The 17,200-nt window shown below is 43.5% G+C and overlaps 3 protein-coding genes across 3 annotated transcripts in view; 1 reads left to right on the forward strand and 2 right to left on the reverse strand.

Annotated features, from left to right (window-relative positions):
• The window catches only part of LOC125304542 (3'-5' RNA helicase YTHDC2), a 34,670-nt gene extending 33,461 nt beyond the window's left edge, over positions 1–1,209 (forward strand). Inside the window, exon 31 of the mRNA XM_048258925.1 lies at positions 78–1,209. The gene's annotated coding sequence lies outside the window, so the exon portion shown is untranslated. The remainder of the gene's footprint in view (positions 1–77) is intronic.
• On the reverse strand, positions 1,088–2,857 carry LOC125304543 (vasotocin-neurophysin VT 1-like). The gene is made up of 3 exons (XM_048258926.1): positions 2,664–2,857; positions 2,003–2,207; positions 1,088–1,603 (listed from the first exon to the last, which is right to left on the reverse strand). Exons 1-3 carry the CDS (start codon positions 2,784–2,786, stop codon positions 1,458–1,460), a joined length of 474 nt encoding a protein of 157 aa, XP_048114883.1. The 5' UTR covers positions 2,787–2,857; the 3' UTR covers positions 1,088–1,457.
• Positions 2,858–12,262: 9,405 nt separating this feature from the next.
• LOC125304112 (FAST kinase domain-containing protein 5, mitochondrial) lies at positions 12,263–16,053 on the reverse strand. The gene is made up of 2 exons (XM_048258138.1): positions 15,949–16,053; positions 12,263–15,412 (listed from the first exon to the last, which is right to left on the reverse strand). Exon 2 carries the CDS (start codon positions 15,398–15,400, stop codon positions 12,962–12,964), a length of 2,439 nt encoding a protein of 812 aa, XP_048114095.1. The 5' UTR covers positions 15,401–15,412; positions 15,949–16,053; the 3' UTR covers positions 12,263–12,961.
• Between the last annotated feature and the right edge of the window lie 1,147 nt (positions 16,054–17,200).

The raw sequence follows: 17,200 nt of genomic DNA on the forward strand, positions 1-17,200 counted from the left end.
CTTGTCTCTTGGAAGACTACACAGGTAGTTCTGCTGATGAAGCCATTTCATTTCCCTCTCTGCTTTCTTTTCTGCAGGTAGAACTCAAAATGCCTGAAATTAAAAGGCCTGAAGGTGCAAGCCCTTCGTGAATGGACCCCTTTTCTCTCGTTTTGTGTGTGTGAGGCACGTAGCATTACCAGAGCTTTATATGAAGTCGTGCAATGGACTGCTCCGGTGCAGTTTTGGTTCCTGAAGCACGATAGTGGCGTTCAGAGTCACTATTGTGAGCCACGGCACCAATGGGTAATTCCTCTGGGTGCACATACTTGAATTATTGTTCAGAACTGTGGTTCCTGTTTGAAGGTTCTCACGTAAGCGTTCCGATTTAAGTTTCCAATACCTTACTTTGGCCTAGTTGTACTTTTGTTGTCAGTCTTGGGTCAAGAGTTGGCTGATTAAGTTATGCAGAAATCAAAAGCAGTAAGACCTGATAGACGGACAGTGATTAAGCAAGGCATCATTTCAGAGGAGGCCTTTGAGCCAGAGATGTCCTTGATTCACTTCTTTGCTATTGAAGCCTTTAAAAAAAACACTATGAACTGGAAAGCAACTTTGTGCTAAGATTGAGATTGTTGTAATGAATTGCACTTGTAATCAGTCTCGATGGTCTGTTTTTTGGTGCAGATGATGAATTAGAGAATAATGCAGGTTTGTACACGGAGTCGGGGGGTTAATATATTTTGCCTGTTCTCTGGCAGAAATACTTTTGCCTCATTCTCTCTTTATTGAGTTTATCAAAGATTTATCAGGTCTTTGTGAAGAGAATTACCATTTTTAAGCTTATCTACCTATCTATGAGTTAATGTGTTACCTCATGTATAGTAATTGATTACTTTAATACATTTCAGGAGATCACATGTTTACACTGTTCCTTTAAACGCTGACTGTGTAGTAAGCAGACCACTATGTCTCTGTTGAATTGAGTTGTATCTCGTGTTGTATTAAAGTTAAAGATTTAGGTTTTCAAAAAATTTTCCTTGTGATTTTTTTTAACTGCAGTTTTTACTTTTTTTTGTTTTTCAATGAAAAATTGGAAAAGAGTTGGTTTACAGTGCCAGTGCAAGAAAAGATTTATTTGCTACATATTTACACCCATTGTACAATGCATATTTTCAAAGCATTAAAAATGACAAAATTCTGCTGGTCAGTGCAGTAATTTCAAACATTTATGTTAACATTTCTTTCCTTTTTATTTCATGTCCGTGTGTGTGTGTGTGTCGGTTGATTTCCATATGAAGTTGAAACCCAGAGTTGTCTGCAATTTGCTGTTTGTGTGTATGTGTGTGAGTCTGGTTGGGGGGAAAATATTCATATAGCACTCCACTACGCACCTATCTACAGTATGTGCATTTCGGATACATTGCTGTGCACAATAAGCAGGCTGCCAATCCTCTTTCCTCCAGCAGATGGAGCTGTTAGTACTGACTCCGTGCCCGTCCACTAGCGTGTAGGATCCGGAGCAGGATCTCCGCCGCAGACGGGCCCATCAGCGTCGCAGTCTGCTCGCCCAAGGGTCTGCTTTTACTCTCCTCCTGGCAGTCTGGGTCCAGAACGCAGCTCGCTGAAGACACATTATTTCCCAATTCAGACAAGGAGGGGTGACCAAGAAAAACATTTCTCCATCACATTTCCCATCTCTGAGATTTGCGGCTTTTATCAGGTGCTACTATGTTTGATACGATTAGGCTAGGCGTACTTATACAAAAAGCCTTAATTCTCTCGTAAAATAATAATCGGCAGGGATGTTAATTTCCTGATTAATAGCCTTCCATAAAGTATATAACGTTGTAGCCTACATATGGCACATGTGCCAAGTTGGGGGAAATGCAGTCTAGTGATAACTCTTTACATTATTCACTTCATAATACTATATTATTTTCACATCATTGACATGTAGCTCAAATTTAGACAAGCTTATCATTCTCAAAAATACAAAGCAATCAGACCATAATCGACTCACCGGCATCGCAGCAGATCCCGGGCGCAGCGCAGTGGCCGTCCTCGGGGCCGCATGGCTTTCCGCTGGCTTCACACGGGGATGGCAGGTAGTCCTCGTCTGCACAGCGTGCAGACTCCGGAGAGCCCACATAGCAGCCCATCTCATAACCGCAGCAGATGCTGGGGCCAAAACACTGGCCCCTATCACCGGGGCCACATGCCATACACTGGATAAAGAACAAGATGCGCGAGTTAATGGTCGGTCACGTTTGTGTTGAGATCAAACAAAACGTTTACTCTTCTGTGTATAGTCCATTGACATTAAGGTAGCCTATGATTTTTTTTTTTTTTTTGGGGGTTCTTCTGTCTTAAGTCTTTTGCCTTCCCTCATTTCTCACTTAAACTCTCTGTCTTCTTCTTCCACGCCTCTCACTCACTCTCTCCCTCGCCCACTCGTAGGCTAGACTACAAACACACGCACACACAGTATAGCTTATAGTGTATGTAGGCTAGTCTACATTAGGCTAAATTATGCCTAAAATTTCATTATAACCTATGCTGACAGAACATTCAGTAGCCTATTAAATGTATTTCGTAAAAACAGATATTCCGATACAGCCATGCACAGTGTTAATCATGGACTTAGACAGCTAAGTCCGATTGAAAAAAAAAAAGCTTCTCACCTGTCTGGGAAGTTGATCCGGGAATGAACGCTTTCCACCTCGGGGGCAGTTCTGGATGTAACAGGCTGAGGTCAACGACAAAAGACCAAGGAGACAGAGCAGCTGCAGTCCGAAATCGCTCATCGTGTTAAAAGCAAATAAGTGGCCTTCTCTCAACCTCAACCTTGCTGAAGTAGACTATTTCTTCTGTGTGTCTCTTCTCACTCGACTGCTGCTTCTGAACCGCGCGCTATTTATCTGAAACTTGGAGCATGATGATGCTCTTCTACAACGTCATCATGTTTGTTCCCTCTGCCCCCACCACCGTCGTCACGTTCACGACCTCGGTGTCACTCTCCGTTGGATCAAAAGTTAACAAAAACAATTTAACCAATTAGATATTTGAGCCATCAACATATTGTACTGCAGCCTCACAACTGCGCATTAGTGAGAAAAGAAACATGCATTGTATAGGCCTTAATGCAGTCACTTTAAATTAGACTATAATTTCTCTTGATAGGCCTACTGATAACTTGAAATCTCAATTGCACAAGCCTTTAAGTACAGAAATACTGTCAAATTTGATTTTCAACACTCACAGCATGGTGTTCCTCCGTTTCTTTTGGGATTTCTCTGAGTGATGTGAAAGCAAAATGCACAAGATAGTCTACAGGAATAGAATTATATGCAATGTTGGGGTCGTTACTCGAAAAAAGTAATGTAGCACAATGTCTATTAGCCCATTATATACTTAGGCTACTCTCTAGGCCTATGGAAAGTGCGTTCCTACATTACTTTTGCGTTAGGCCTGCGTTGAAATGTTTCTACACTGTTACTAATACTGTCCCATTTTATTTATTATTTAATTAATGGCGTTGTGTGAAACATCACATAGCTATTAGATACCTAGTCAGGTTGCGCTGTAGTCTACCAGGCATTTCTTACTGATAGCTTAATGATCATTACTTTGTCTTACTGAAAGATGCCTCCAAGTTCACCAAGGGGGTTCACATTGTACGTTCTAGTGGCATTGTCAATGGTTTGTGCGCGCAAGAACTGGCCTGCCGCTGCGCTGAGCAAGGCGCAGCTCTTGCGCGTGCCACGGTCAAAGTTGAACCATGTTGAACTTGACCGCGGCGTGCTGTAAATCATAGGTATTTTGCGCTGAGCCCGGCACACAAAGACACAAGACAAAGATTTGAGCCCGGCAAACACAACACACATCTTTAGGACATTACCTCAACCAAGAGCAACCTAGTGGCGAGCGCAGCGCATGGCGCGTACAATGTGAACCCGGGTTTATGGCAGTGCTGCTGCCTGCTGCCCAGCTCGCGCACCCTCCCTCACAAAGTTGAATGGTCACACCCACACAACTCATACAAATCTGAACTGCTTTCAGTGAAGTGCGCTCGCAAGTTGCACACCTGTCATTATCCTACTAGATGCTAAACTAGTGGCAGTCCTAGCTTGTGTAACCCCCTGAAATGTTTTTGGAGGCAATTTGTGGTGTGATTGAATTAAGCCTAGCAATTAGTTACTTGTGTTATTTTTTATTTTTAGGCTACTTTTATTTTTTGCGAATGTTCTTGTCGCCCTCCCAGAAGATGCCGCCCATATGAGGATATGCCACTGAGTGACACACACACACACACACACAGACAGCAGACACTAATACCGGCAACGCAACACGTGCGTGTTACACCCAACTCTGCCTATATAAACTAGAGAGAAAGACAGGTCCCCCCCAATATAAGGACATAGAAAAAGAAAGAAAGAATAAAGCGCTATACTACAGGAAACCAACACGCATCAGAAATGTAATCAAACGTGACTAACGCACAAATTAGTGACCTATGGTTCCAGAGGAGCCTACACCCCTGAGTGGTTTGTCCTGGTGATTTTCCGTTTTTCATTAGTGGCGTGCGCTATCAAAAGCTTCCATTTACTGCACCCTACTGCGGTGAGGTGGGGCTGTCAACAATATCGCAAAAGCTACCGGTACAATTTTCACAAAACTTATTTGAAAGGTGTAGGACAGGCTAAGGAAATCCCATACATTTTTGGAGCCGATCAGACTGAAAGGGAACATTTTCTATAGCCTATTCTCGTAATGATGGCGAAAGTGAAACGTTTAATTTTAAATGATGAATTTGTGCAAGCCTGTGTTATTTCTTTCACGTCTTTCAACATAAATAATGCATTAATATGCTAGTAGTAATGCCAGAAATTACCGTTTGTAGGCCTCTTAGAAATGATTGTTGCATCTAGCATATTATTATGACCGCCGCCTCTTTTTTTTCTTTTTCGCATGCCCAAATTTCCGTCAATGATTCCCCATTTTTTTGTATGTTGATCTCAAGGGGCCATGTCAACCCATTCCATAACCACTCATTTCATGTATAGCGCCACCTAGTTAAACACAAAAAAGTAAAAATTAGGTGTTGTAATTGAAGGTATCTGTGACCTAACATAGTCAAAACTGCACGAAATTGGAAGTGTAGGATCATTATGACACCCTCTGTATGCACGCCAAGTTTTGTGGAATTCCGTTCATGGGGGGGCCACACAATAAATTAATTTATGTTACTATACCCCAACTGGCCTGTAGGTGGCCGGAGACAGTTTTCTGTGAATATCTCGAGAACCGTAGGGCCTAGGAGGTCCACCTTTTTTTATGTATGTTGGTCTTAAGGGGGCATGTCAACCCATCCCATTACCACTTATTTCATGAAGAGCGCCACCTAGTTAAAAATTAAAAAGCAAAAAATTAGGTGTTTTCATCACAATATCTCTGGCTGACAAGGTCAAAACTGCACAAAATGAAAAGTGTAGGATCATTATGACACCCTCCGAATGCATGCCAAGTTTTGTGTACTTTCGTTCATGGGGGCCTTACAATAAAATAATTTATGTGTACATTTAGTGGCGTACACCAACAAGGATTCGGGACACTGAAAGACCGGGTACACAAAACTAGGTGGGCATGTACCCCCATGGATAGCATGGAACCGTCATTTTTTTTCGTTTTGATCTGTAGCCCCCCCGCTGAACTGGACCCCGAAAGGAGGGTAGGGCAGACACAGTTCTCTGTGAATATCTTGAGAACTGTAGGGCCTAGGATGACCATTTTTTTTTCATTATGTTTGCCTCCAGGGGTCATGTTAACCCATTTCATGTGCACACATGTGCACAAACAGATACACACACACACACACATACATTCACAGTAATCATACGTGTGACACATACTCACACAGTAGACATATGTACGCTTGCATGCACAGGCACAGGCACATACGCAGGCACACACACAAGCACGCACACACAGACACACACAGACACACACAGACACACACACACACACACACACACACATAACATAAACATGTACATGTACACATGCACACAATTCAAGAATTTCTCAGAATTATGAACAGGCAAGATGGAGGTGGGGTTGTATAAAATGAATTTTACATGTGAAATCTATGAACTAATCATGTTTTGGTACTTGTTGTCTAGCAGATACCAGTGAGAATTGACTGTGGATAATGCAATTTAGTGAGACAGAATCATATAGGCCTTTCAGCGTGATTTATTTTTGTGGAAAAAATGTGCTGGACTGGGCAGCGGTCATATTTTGTACCACTCGGCGGTACATCTAGTTTAGATGTACACTCAATCGCGCATCCATGCAGGCAAAACGTGATCAAATGTGGCGACAGCACACACGTTGGAAAAAACGTTTACAATGTGATGATAGCCTACAGTTAATGTGAATTGCGGACAATAACCAAAGAAAGGAATTTGCACCTCCATTCACCAATTAAAGGCTGTAGTAGGCCTAGTGTTTCTACATGTTGGCACAAAACGTAATTTCTGTCAGAAGCCAATCTATAATGCATACAGGGGTAACATGAAGTGAGTCAGACAGAAGAGGGGGCTGTCTTAGTAGCCTATTCCTGAATCCTGTCCCTTTCAAACTATGTTAAAATTGTGTGATTAGCTGCCAGCAAAATAAAATCTAAATTAAAAGACAAAATCTTATTAGGCCAAACCTATGAGTCTAAGCCTTAGTTTAATCTTCAGGTGTAAGTAATAAGTCAAAGAACCACATTCTGTGTAATATAGAGGTTATCATAAGAGACTCTAGTTTGTAATTTCTTTTAAAGTATACATTTTGAACACAAATGGAGTCACTGGTCCAGGGATGGATTACTGAATGGGCTTACTGGGCCTAAGAGCTCAGGGGGCCCTGAAGCCCAAGCCTCTGTGTGAAGTTGCTTCTTCTCCACCCTTCTCTTTTCACAAAACTCACCAGAAGTCATCTGGGTCATTTTTTAAAAAAGAAAAAAATCTTCCGTGGGACAATGCCTCAGGACCCCTCTATCTGAATGGGGGTGCATCTGTGCCCAGGGGTTCATAATCCATCCATGCCATGCCTATGTCCGTCAAAAGTTTGGAATACCCTAATTGACTGACCTAACTAACGACTTGTTTGTGATTTTTAATAATATTTTTGCATGGTAGGAAATGTATTGAAATTCTCTCAGACCCCACCACAGATTTGGTCCCCAATGTTGAGATCATGACTACGGCCTTGATGGGGCCAGTGTGAAATCAGTATCTGGAAAAGAGAAGGAAAGGACAGACGATGAGGGAACATGAAGAAGGCACGGGGGTCAGGCAGAGCAAGCAGCTGCATCAGAAACGACACATCTCGCCTCAACATCACCAATAAGCCTCAGCAGTCTGTGTGCAGAAGTATTTTTGACTGTTATTTACCACAGAGCGCCCACTAATTTGTTTGAATATTTATGAATTTGGCTAAACCGCCAATAGGTATGCAAGGCAGCGGCCAAGTGGCGGTTCAAACAGTACCCTGCTAAGAGCAGTATCAGAGAACCACAGGATCTGTTTCACCCACATCAAATTCAGCAGTGATACCAAATGATTTCGACATGACAAATCTATGATTTATAAACAAAAACAAACTATGGTGAATATCCTTTTGACATAATGTCCCAGTTATGTTACATAAGAGTTACCAATCATGTAGGCTACTGAATGCCATGGTCCAGGTCCAACCATTATTGTGTACATTGTGAATACCCATTTGTATACATTTGAAGATTTACTATTGCAATGAGAGACAGATTTGACAATGTGATACAGCGAAGAAGCAAGCTGACATTTTCCTATAAATTCTTAGGTACAGGAAGCCATTTTAATTTATTGTAAATGAGTAACAAATCAGTACCTTAATCAGTAGTGTGGTACATATGTCAAGCCATTGCTGGAATAATAAACCTTTCATTTAGATGCTGGTTAACACAATTAGTGTGAGGCAAGGATGAAAAGACGCCAACAAAGATGAACACAACCAAGGGCACGGGGTCGAGCTCCTTTGTGCTGCTCAACATCTTCAGGAACAGAGTCTGCCTACAGGATGTGTGTGTGTGTGTGTGTGTGTATGTTTGTGTGAGTGACAGAGAGAGAGAGTGAGAGAGAGAGAGAGAGGTGTGTTTGTGTGTGTGTGCATGTGTGTGGCGTGTAGAGGTGGGTGAGAAGGAAGTGTATAAAAGAACATGCAGTCTCTTCAAACCCTGACATCACATTTAAGGTGACTTGAGGCACGGGGAATTGCGGAGGATAACATCTTGTGTGATGTGATGATTCAGTCACAGAAGAGGCATTGCCTTGAAAGGCACTCAGCATTGACATCAAAGACCCAAATGGGATGACGAGACAGACATTTTCTGTGATCCTTTCCTTCTGCCTTTTAATGCTTTTTCATTTATAGAAAAAGAATACAGAATTATCTGCAATATTTAAATTATTCACAGTACATGGCTTGGTGAAAGTATATCATCTGTCCTGTTTACTCTAAATTAAATGTAACATGTATGATAACGTATTTATCTGAGCAAATGATTTATTTCACTTACTTACCTTGTGACTGTCCATCTTTACAAGAAATAAGAGCAAAGTATTTCCCAAAGGATGATTGGACATATCTCTAAAATTACAAGAGTGACCCTGCTGTCGGGATTCAAAAACATTGGATTTACTACAGATTGCAACTGAAAGGCTGAGGAAGTAATTTGTTCCTAGGGCCATTGAACTGTTCAATGCCTCACTAAAGGGAAGAGGAGAGATAGACTTCTCTGCTTAGTCTGTCTGCCTCTCCACCCTCTCCATGTTTGAGTACTGACTGCCCACTACTGCTTTACTACTGTTTTACTAATGTACACAGCCTAATGTTTTCACTACTGTTTTACTGCTACACTGTTTTTCATGCTATATTAGCACACATGATCAATGGCTGCGGCCAGGCTTCTGCTACAATACTGAATGAATGAATGGCTATAACCCTGTTACCGCAACCTGTTCTTGCAAAATAAGTAAATAGGAATAGTAATAGTTTTTTTTATAAGAAATAGTTTTTTATCTTGTCTACATTATACTTTACTCTCCTATTTGTCCATATTATTTATGCTGGTCTCTAGACCTTACTCTTGCACTGTTGCACTGTTGGACTACTGTTAGACTACTTTTTGCACCTTCACCATGACACTCACTCTCTTGAGCACCTTGCCATGCACACATAACTAAAGGACTATGGTTGGACTACTTTTTGCACCTTCACCATGACACTCACTCCCTTTAGCACCTTACCAGTCCTGGCCCTGTCACTACAAGCGTCTTATGCTTGATCACCCTCAAGCACATTGGACTTTCTTAATTTAATTTATATAGTGTATTTAGTATTGTTAGTTTTCTTATCTTTCTTATCTTCTACTGTCTTTATTGTACAGTGGAGTTTAGTTATACGTTTATACTTATACTTATGTTTACCATTTCTGCTGTAAGTGCGTGTTGTGTGTGATGTCTGTATGCTACTGAGACCCTTGAATTTCCCCTTGGGGATCAATAAAGTATCTATCTATCTATCTATCTATCTATCTATTGAAAAAAAATATTAATTTCCCCACTTCATCTGCAATGGCTTTGTCAAATCTGAGGATGGAGTATGTTCGCAAATCAGACTTCAGCATACCAACTGCCTTCAGATAGTTGAAGGTCTTCCTGAAATGTTGAGATTTGTTTGATGGGGGGTTCCTAGAAGACCACCATCAGGAAACATCTGACCTGAACGAACCCTGTGACCGCTATCCCATTCAATGTGATGACCTTTAGGTCAAAAGTCTAAACATTTTCTTCTCTACCTCTTTCTCATTTCAATGGATAACTGTGTGAAAGGCTGTTTTTTATTATTGTTACAAATCATTGTCTGTTAACAATTCTCAGAGATGTGTAAAATTAGAGGTCATATTCACTTGACCTCTGCCATGCGAGGCCTAACATTACTTAAGTTATAATCACTGACCAGATGTGTTTTTTTTCCTGGACAGCCTACATTGTTGGAGTTTTATTCTTACATTTTGTTGAATTTCCTTGGCCTACTTTCATACTGTACTCTGCACAACTCATTTGAGAATTGCTCTGGACTACAATTTCCATTTCCAAGGAACATAACAAGTGGTTAAATTAAACTTAAGTCACTACATTAAATTAACCAAATTCTTTCAGATGAACTGCAAACACAACTTTTTTTGTCCGTGAAGGTTTTAAAAGCAGTTGCTTGTTCGTTGTTTAAATAAAATACATGTCCATGTCATTTAATACTGACAAGACGAGTGCAGCCATAGGTTGTACACGAAAGTGCCTCAGTGCTTTTCTGTGTCATGGAATAAAGCCATTCCATGTTGTTAAGCAGTTGCTATTGTCTAGAAATCGGTTTCAATGGCATCTAGTGAAATACAATGAGCGTTCAGATTCGTCTGGTTTCCAGGCTAACTGAGCTCAGCCAGAATATAGCATTTTGATTTGACATGACTTTTGTATCTCTCAGTTCTCACCAAAAAGAAAAAGTAAAAATGACCGAAGCTTTAAAGTGTTCAAAAAGCATATTTTTCTGAGACAATACATTTTAGTGAGGTCAGGTTGATCCATAACATAGATGACTCAAGCTAATAAAACAATGGTCAACCAGTTTAAAAAGACTAGTGGATGAATGGCAATGACAAGACAGGGTCAAATATGACTGTGATGCTGAGGCATTGAATAACTCATACAAGTGTGTGTGTGTGTGTGTGTGTGTGAGTGAGAGAGAGAGAGAGAGAGAGAGAGAGAGAGCAGAGGCAAAATGCAATGAAAAGAACATCTGTAGGCTACTCCACCTCCAAGGGCACCAGTGGTGACTCAGAGCTCTCACAGAGGGCTGCTGAAGCGGATGAATGTTAGAGGCTTAACAAAAGACAGTTATCTTGAAATTTGTTTTCCTGCAGCATTACGGATATAACTAACAATATTTGATACATTATCTCTCATTATTTAGTAAACAAGTCTGATTAATTTAATAATAATAAAAAAAAATCTACTGAAGTTTTTGTGCTGACGTGTACTTCAGTGTATACCGGAACAGTTATCACAAGATCAAGAGCAAACAGCAGGCAATGAAGAAGACATTTTACCAGCAAAGAACAAATTGAGGGCTTACTTTTTGTCTTTTTCAAAAGGTTGAACAAAAGAAAAAAACAGTTACTTACGGACATGAGCAGTAGTTTAATGCCTAAGGCCTCAAGTCCGCAGTTGCTCCATTTGTTATCATGTGATTTGATGTGACTGTTGAGATATACATTTCCATGCAAAGAGGGAAACTAGAGGGAACATTTATGACAACAATACAGGAAGTACAGTACACACTTAACTGTTCATGTATGTGTAATTGATCATATCTCACATAACACACAAAACATAACTGGAGAGGTCTTCTTCTGTGATGCAAACTACTGAAATGTCCTTGTCTATTAATTTTTACAAATCGGTGTATAACACTAGGCTTCCGTTATAGGTGTACTTTCTTTGTTTCCTTTCCTCCATTTTACCTTTGTAGAATGCGCAACTTAAATATTAAAAGCACTCTAGGATAATATATTTTCCAGATGGTGAAAAGTTATTTAAAAGGATCACACATTTTCTGTCAATTCAAAGAGTTGGGCACTGACACCATCTTATAAAGAACATAAGGTAATGCTGTCGTGCCAAAAAAAGCATTCTGAATGACTAGAAACATGGTTGTTCAGGTAGCTGTAGCATGTCAGGCAAAGGCTACTCACAAACTGACCTTAGTATAGCCATTCACATAGAAGTGACACAAAGAATAGTTTGAAGAATAAATTGTAGAATCAAACCTGAACATTATAGCTTGACCTTAGCCCTAACAGATGAGTTGTTGACCATCTAGTAGCCTTCACATGCAGACCGCTTCCGTTAGCGTGGTGTGATGTGGGAGGCAAAGGGTTGTAATTGTAAATGGTTTTCAACAGGATGTATTGTTAAACTAGCAGTTCTTAAATAGGGATGCAACCTTCAGCATTCTACAGGCGTTTCTAAACGACCTTTAAAATGACCTCTGTGACCCCTAGGCAATAGCCACTATAGGGAAACACACCCCACTCCATCCCCTTATATGGTCTTTCTACACACTTAGCCATAAGAAGACTTTGATTTTTTTCAAATGGTTAACAGCAGTCACACTGTTTAAATTCTTAGTCCAATTGATTTTGAACTTTCTTTTTTATTATTTTAGAGATACCACAACCGAGAAATGTGTTTAAACTGAAACTAAAAGAACACAGGGGACAAAGATGATGTGGCACCAGCACCAGCACAGGGAACACGAGTTTATGAGCTGATGAAATACTATTTAGTCCAGTCATGAAGGTATACAATCAGCTAATTATTTTCCTTAGTGTTTATTGCAGCATTCAATGCTTCAATGTGAAAGCAGTAATTGTCTTAATTTCAAAAATGGTCGTTTATGGTCAGCAAGTTCAACTATGTGTCAAGACCTCACTGTAAAAGGAAGACAGAGGACACCTCATGAATATTCTGCATATATGCACATAAACAAAAGGCCAGGACTAATGAGAGATTGCTCTTCAGAATACAGTAAACATGACTTGATATGAATGATGTAAAAGGAATCAAGACGCCACGCACACAAACTCAATAAGCTGACAGGGACAGAAGGAAGGTTTTGGCTCTCTGTTGCACATTACGGTCACATTACACACTGGTTTCTTGACAAAGGTTGACAACAATGACTTGCAGTGACACTGTGAATGTGAATTACACTAAATATTTCATAATATAAGACTAGACTATCAGGATTGTTGATTGTCCATAAGGCAACATTTATTTTATTTCATTACAAAACACCAAAAATGTAACAGAAAAAGAAAAAAAACTGACGGTTATTCTTTCAGACTCCCAAATATTTTGCAGTGCAGATAGGCCAGTTTCTCTGTGCGTGAGCGACGCAGTAGTGGAAACCACTCCCAGTAAGGAAGTTCCACAACATGGTACCCTGCAAGAGCCAACTGTCTGCGCTTCAGGGCATGGAGGCCTAGGAGTTGCTGTGACCGGTAGCCGTAGTGGTTCCTGTTGGACACCTGTACGGCGATCTGCATGATCGTCCGCTCTAATCTCTGCCGCGTCTGGGGGCGGGGTTTGGTCAGAGAGCCCAGGAGGCCGTCCGTCAGGTCCACCCCGACGCTGAACACTCCTTCGTGCTCGCCTTCCGGCTCCACGTTGCGCAGTAGCGGAGGCGGCGACGGCGGGGGCGCTTGTGTCGTAGGTTTGCGCCTGTTGGTCAGCTGGGCCAGCAGGTCGTCAGTCAGCGTCACCCCACTGTGGCCCTGATCCAAGTACCTATCGACAGAGGAGTGAGGAAGATCAGCGTCGCCTCGGCTCTCCTCCTCCTCCTCCGAGACGACCGGCAGCGGCTGGCCCTGCGGGTCCAGACGCACCTCGAGGTCGATGGAGCGCGTGTGCGGGAGGATCATGTGCTTGCGGATGAAACGCTCTCCCCCGAGCAGCTCCTGCAGTGCGGCCTCCGCCTCCAACACCTCGGGCTTGCGGCACACGTCCTCACGGGCGAAGTCCCACAGCAGCCGGGTCACCTCGTCCCGCACGGAACCGCCCAGACGCGGGCCCGTCCACTGGGGCAGCTCCAGGCCCACGGTGCCGTCCAGTGTGAACAGGTCCATCCGCAGCTCCATCCGCTGCGACGCCGATGCCCGGCTCACAAACTCGGGGCTCAGGGCCAGAGCGAGCAGGTCGTGTGGGAACTGTCCGGCGAAAGCCAGGCCCAGCAGGGCGGTCAGCAGGTGCTCGGGGTAGCGCTGGAAATCGGCCTCGCGTTGGCGCAGCACCTCGGTGAGAGTTGCGTAGAGTCCAGGGCATTGTCTCGGGTGGAGGCCCAGTGTGCCGAACGCCCACAGCATCTTACAGGCGTCCTTGCTGCGGCAGTGGGGCGCGATGTCCGGCACGCGCTTGGCAACGGGCAGGAGGATGCGGCTGTTGCGGTAGTGCAGTGCCGAGCAGGCGAGCACCACGTGCATCAGGCCCTGGACGCCCATCCTCGGGGCGCGGCGGGGGATCTCGGTGCCCATGGCCTCCAGCCATGCCACGTGGTCCAGGTGGCTGAAACGCAGCAGCTTCATGACGTTCACCAGCGCAAAGTCGCTCATCTCCCCGACCACGCCGAGCGCCCGGTCCACCAGCCTCCGCACCGCCCCACCACTCAGCCCGCACTGCGCCTTGAATAGGCCCAGACACAACGCGCCCACTTCCTCCGGGTGGAGCTTGTCCAGGTGCTTGACCAGCATGTACTCCAAGGGCTGGAGCAGGGACGACGAGCACCTGCGGCCCTCGCCGAGCAGGTACACCAGCTCCACGAGCTCCGGCGCGCCCACCTGGCAGAAGTGGACGCTGATGCAGTCCCCGAGGCGCTCCAGGTAGCGGGTGACCGTGCGGCCCAGGCAGCGCCAGAGGTCAGCGGCCAGCAGCAGCTGATGGAGCTCCAAGCCAGCCGCCCGGCGCACAAACTCGGCCTCGTAGAGCTCCAGCATGCTGTGGGTCGGCGGCAGGCCCAGCAGCACCAGTGCTCGCAGCACGTCCAGGAGCTGGACGTTGGTGAAGCCCTGCAGGGACTCCACGCTGTAGCGCAGCAGCATATAGAAACGCGAATCGCCGCGGACGAGTGGCGTCTGCTGCGCGGGCAGTGCGCCCAGGTCGCACAGGAAGCGAGCAATGTCCGCCGGCATCATGCTGCCCTTAAGCACAGTCACCTTGTGCAGGATCAGGGAGGTCTGTTTCGATGGAAGAGTGGGGGGCCTTGAGGAGAGGTCGTGGGTGAAGCTGCGGTACTCCGGTCGGCACAGCTGGAAGGCACGGGGATCCACCTGGACGTCCGGAGGAACATCTTGGGAGGGCAGAGGGGTGGCAGCCTTGTCCTTAGCGCCGTTGTCTCTGCTGAATGCAAGATCCAGTAGTGTGTTCTTGGTGATGGAGAGGTGGCGGGATGAGCTGATGCTGTAGATGTTGCTCTGCTGTCGGAGAGCGGGAGCAAGGCCAAACTCATCCAGAGTCTTTGACTGGCCCTGGGGGACGGACTTCCCTATCCCTACCACAGGCCGATAGTAGGCCGAGGGATTATACTGCAGCGTGTACTGCCCCGCCAGAAGCAAAGACGGCGCATCCTTCTCTTCATCCTCCTCTTCCGGCTGCTGCTGTGCCTTCTCTGCATTGTCAGAGTCAAAGCTGCGGCCCCTGACAAAGGCAACCGCTTGCCTGGGGGTGGCCTGAAGGTAGAGGCGAGCCAAACGCCTGCTTAGAACCCGTGCAGACATCCACGACAGAAACTAACGACAAAAACAAGATATAAACCGTCAAAACAACGCAGCCACTGTAACATCTGTAGCAAATGTAGTTATGTAGGCTACAATTACAAGCAGGTTATGGATGTAAAAACATTGGTCTTTCCTGCCATAACCACTCCGGCTTGACTATGGAATTAACTAACATAATTTGTCGTTTAAGTGTCCACTTACTTCGTAGCAAGCTGTCAAAAGAAAAATAAAAGCTGTAATTATCCACCAGGTTTACAATTCCCAGACTAAACAGCTTCTTCTACAAGCGCCTGGAAATTACTAGCTAGCTAGTTACAGCTAACTTACATGACTACGCTGGTTGGTCTGTTTTTGCAGTTGAATCCTAAACTCGGCTATTATTATCTTTTTTTGACAGCTAGCTTTGCTAGCAAGCAAATGGTGTTAGCCTACTGCAGATTTAGCCAACCTCACAATGTCATAAGAGACAGAATAACACTGCCAGCCTTAATGCTGAGTAGCTAGCAAACAAACCTCCCAGCTTTATTTTTCAGATAAAATATACTTACTCATCAGTGTCACCAATGACTGCCGATCGATGTTATTGAAATGAAACACGAAGTTTTGACTGCATATGCACCATGCTTCAACTTCAAAGTGAACTCGAGTACGGCGGCTGCAGAGGACCAAGCATTGTAGAGGAGAAACGCAAAAGTAGGTTTTGTAGTAGCCTAGTAGATTCTAATCTAAACGCATGCTAGGAGAAATGTATTGGGTTTTGAGGTTTATTTAGAGGTTCTGTAATCCTCCATTGTAACACAAAAGTCGTAAGGTCACGCTAATATAACACTGATTGATTTCAACAGAACATTTTCATGGGGTTTTTGATTAATTATTTTAGCCTACTCATAAAAATGGATGAGAGTTGCTTGACCCCTTTGCCCTTTAAAGTAGACTGGAGAAAATAAGCTATAGCATGGGTTCCCAAACTCCATCAACGTGGGCCTCCCCTCTGAAAACAGTGACACCTCCGCTTAAATCTATGCTATACTATGCTATGCAATGCAATGAGTTTTCATCATATTTTCAACGTTTGGCTTTGTTACCCATATCAGGCTCGGGCCGTGCAGCGATAAAATGTGACCAATTTGTCAATTTTAAGTTACCTATCTGAACGTCACATATTACCGTCACGTATGTCCAACCTCTTTTTTTATTTTACATGTATTTAACCAGGCAGATCATTAAGAACAAGTTCTTATTTACAGTGATAGCCTGACAAGAAGAAAACAATTGATTGAGAGGAGGGTTAGATGAGGGGAGTGCAGGAATCTGTGAGAAGATTGTGTATCTGTCACTTAATATTCATTTCTATACAAACCAAGGCGACGGATTCCTTTAGAAACGCAAGCACCCACACCATAAGTTTATCTAAATTAGCTATGTACCAAAAAATACATTTTACAGTGACTCGAAGAGCTACAGTGTTGCAAGGCTGCGTGTACAAATCCACTTGGAGCTCAAGCTCCAAGCTGCAAGTTACCGTTCACTGGTAACTTGCAGCTAGCTCGGCTGGCGGCACTGTTGCTAAATTACGTTATGAAGTTTGGCACAATACATTCTCACTCAGGATAGGGATCAATAATAGGCTACTTTCCACTATCCCAAAGATTTAGTATACATCTCTTCTATGATTTATTTCGATTTTATAATGTTGACAATTACATAATCATTGAAAAAAAAAAACACATAGATAGTTCTAACATGAAATAAACGTTTTTCCTTCTTTTTTTAATCAACCTTCCGCGCCTCCCCTCAAAT

The sequence above is a fragment of the Alosa alosa genome, chromosome 12 (genome assembly GCF_017589495.1).
Source record: "Alosa alosa isolate M-15738 ecotype Scorff River chromosome 12, AALO_Geno_1.1, whole genome shotgun sequence".
Lineage (NCBI taxonomy): Eukaryota > Metazoa > Chordata > Actinopteri > Clupeiformes > Clupeidae > Alosa > Alosa alosa.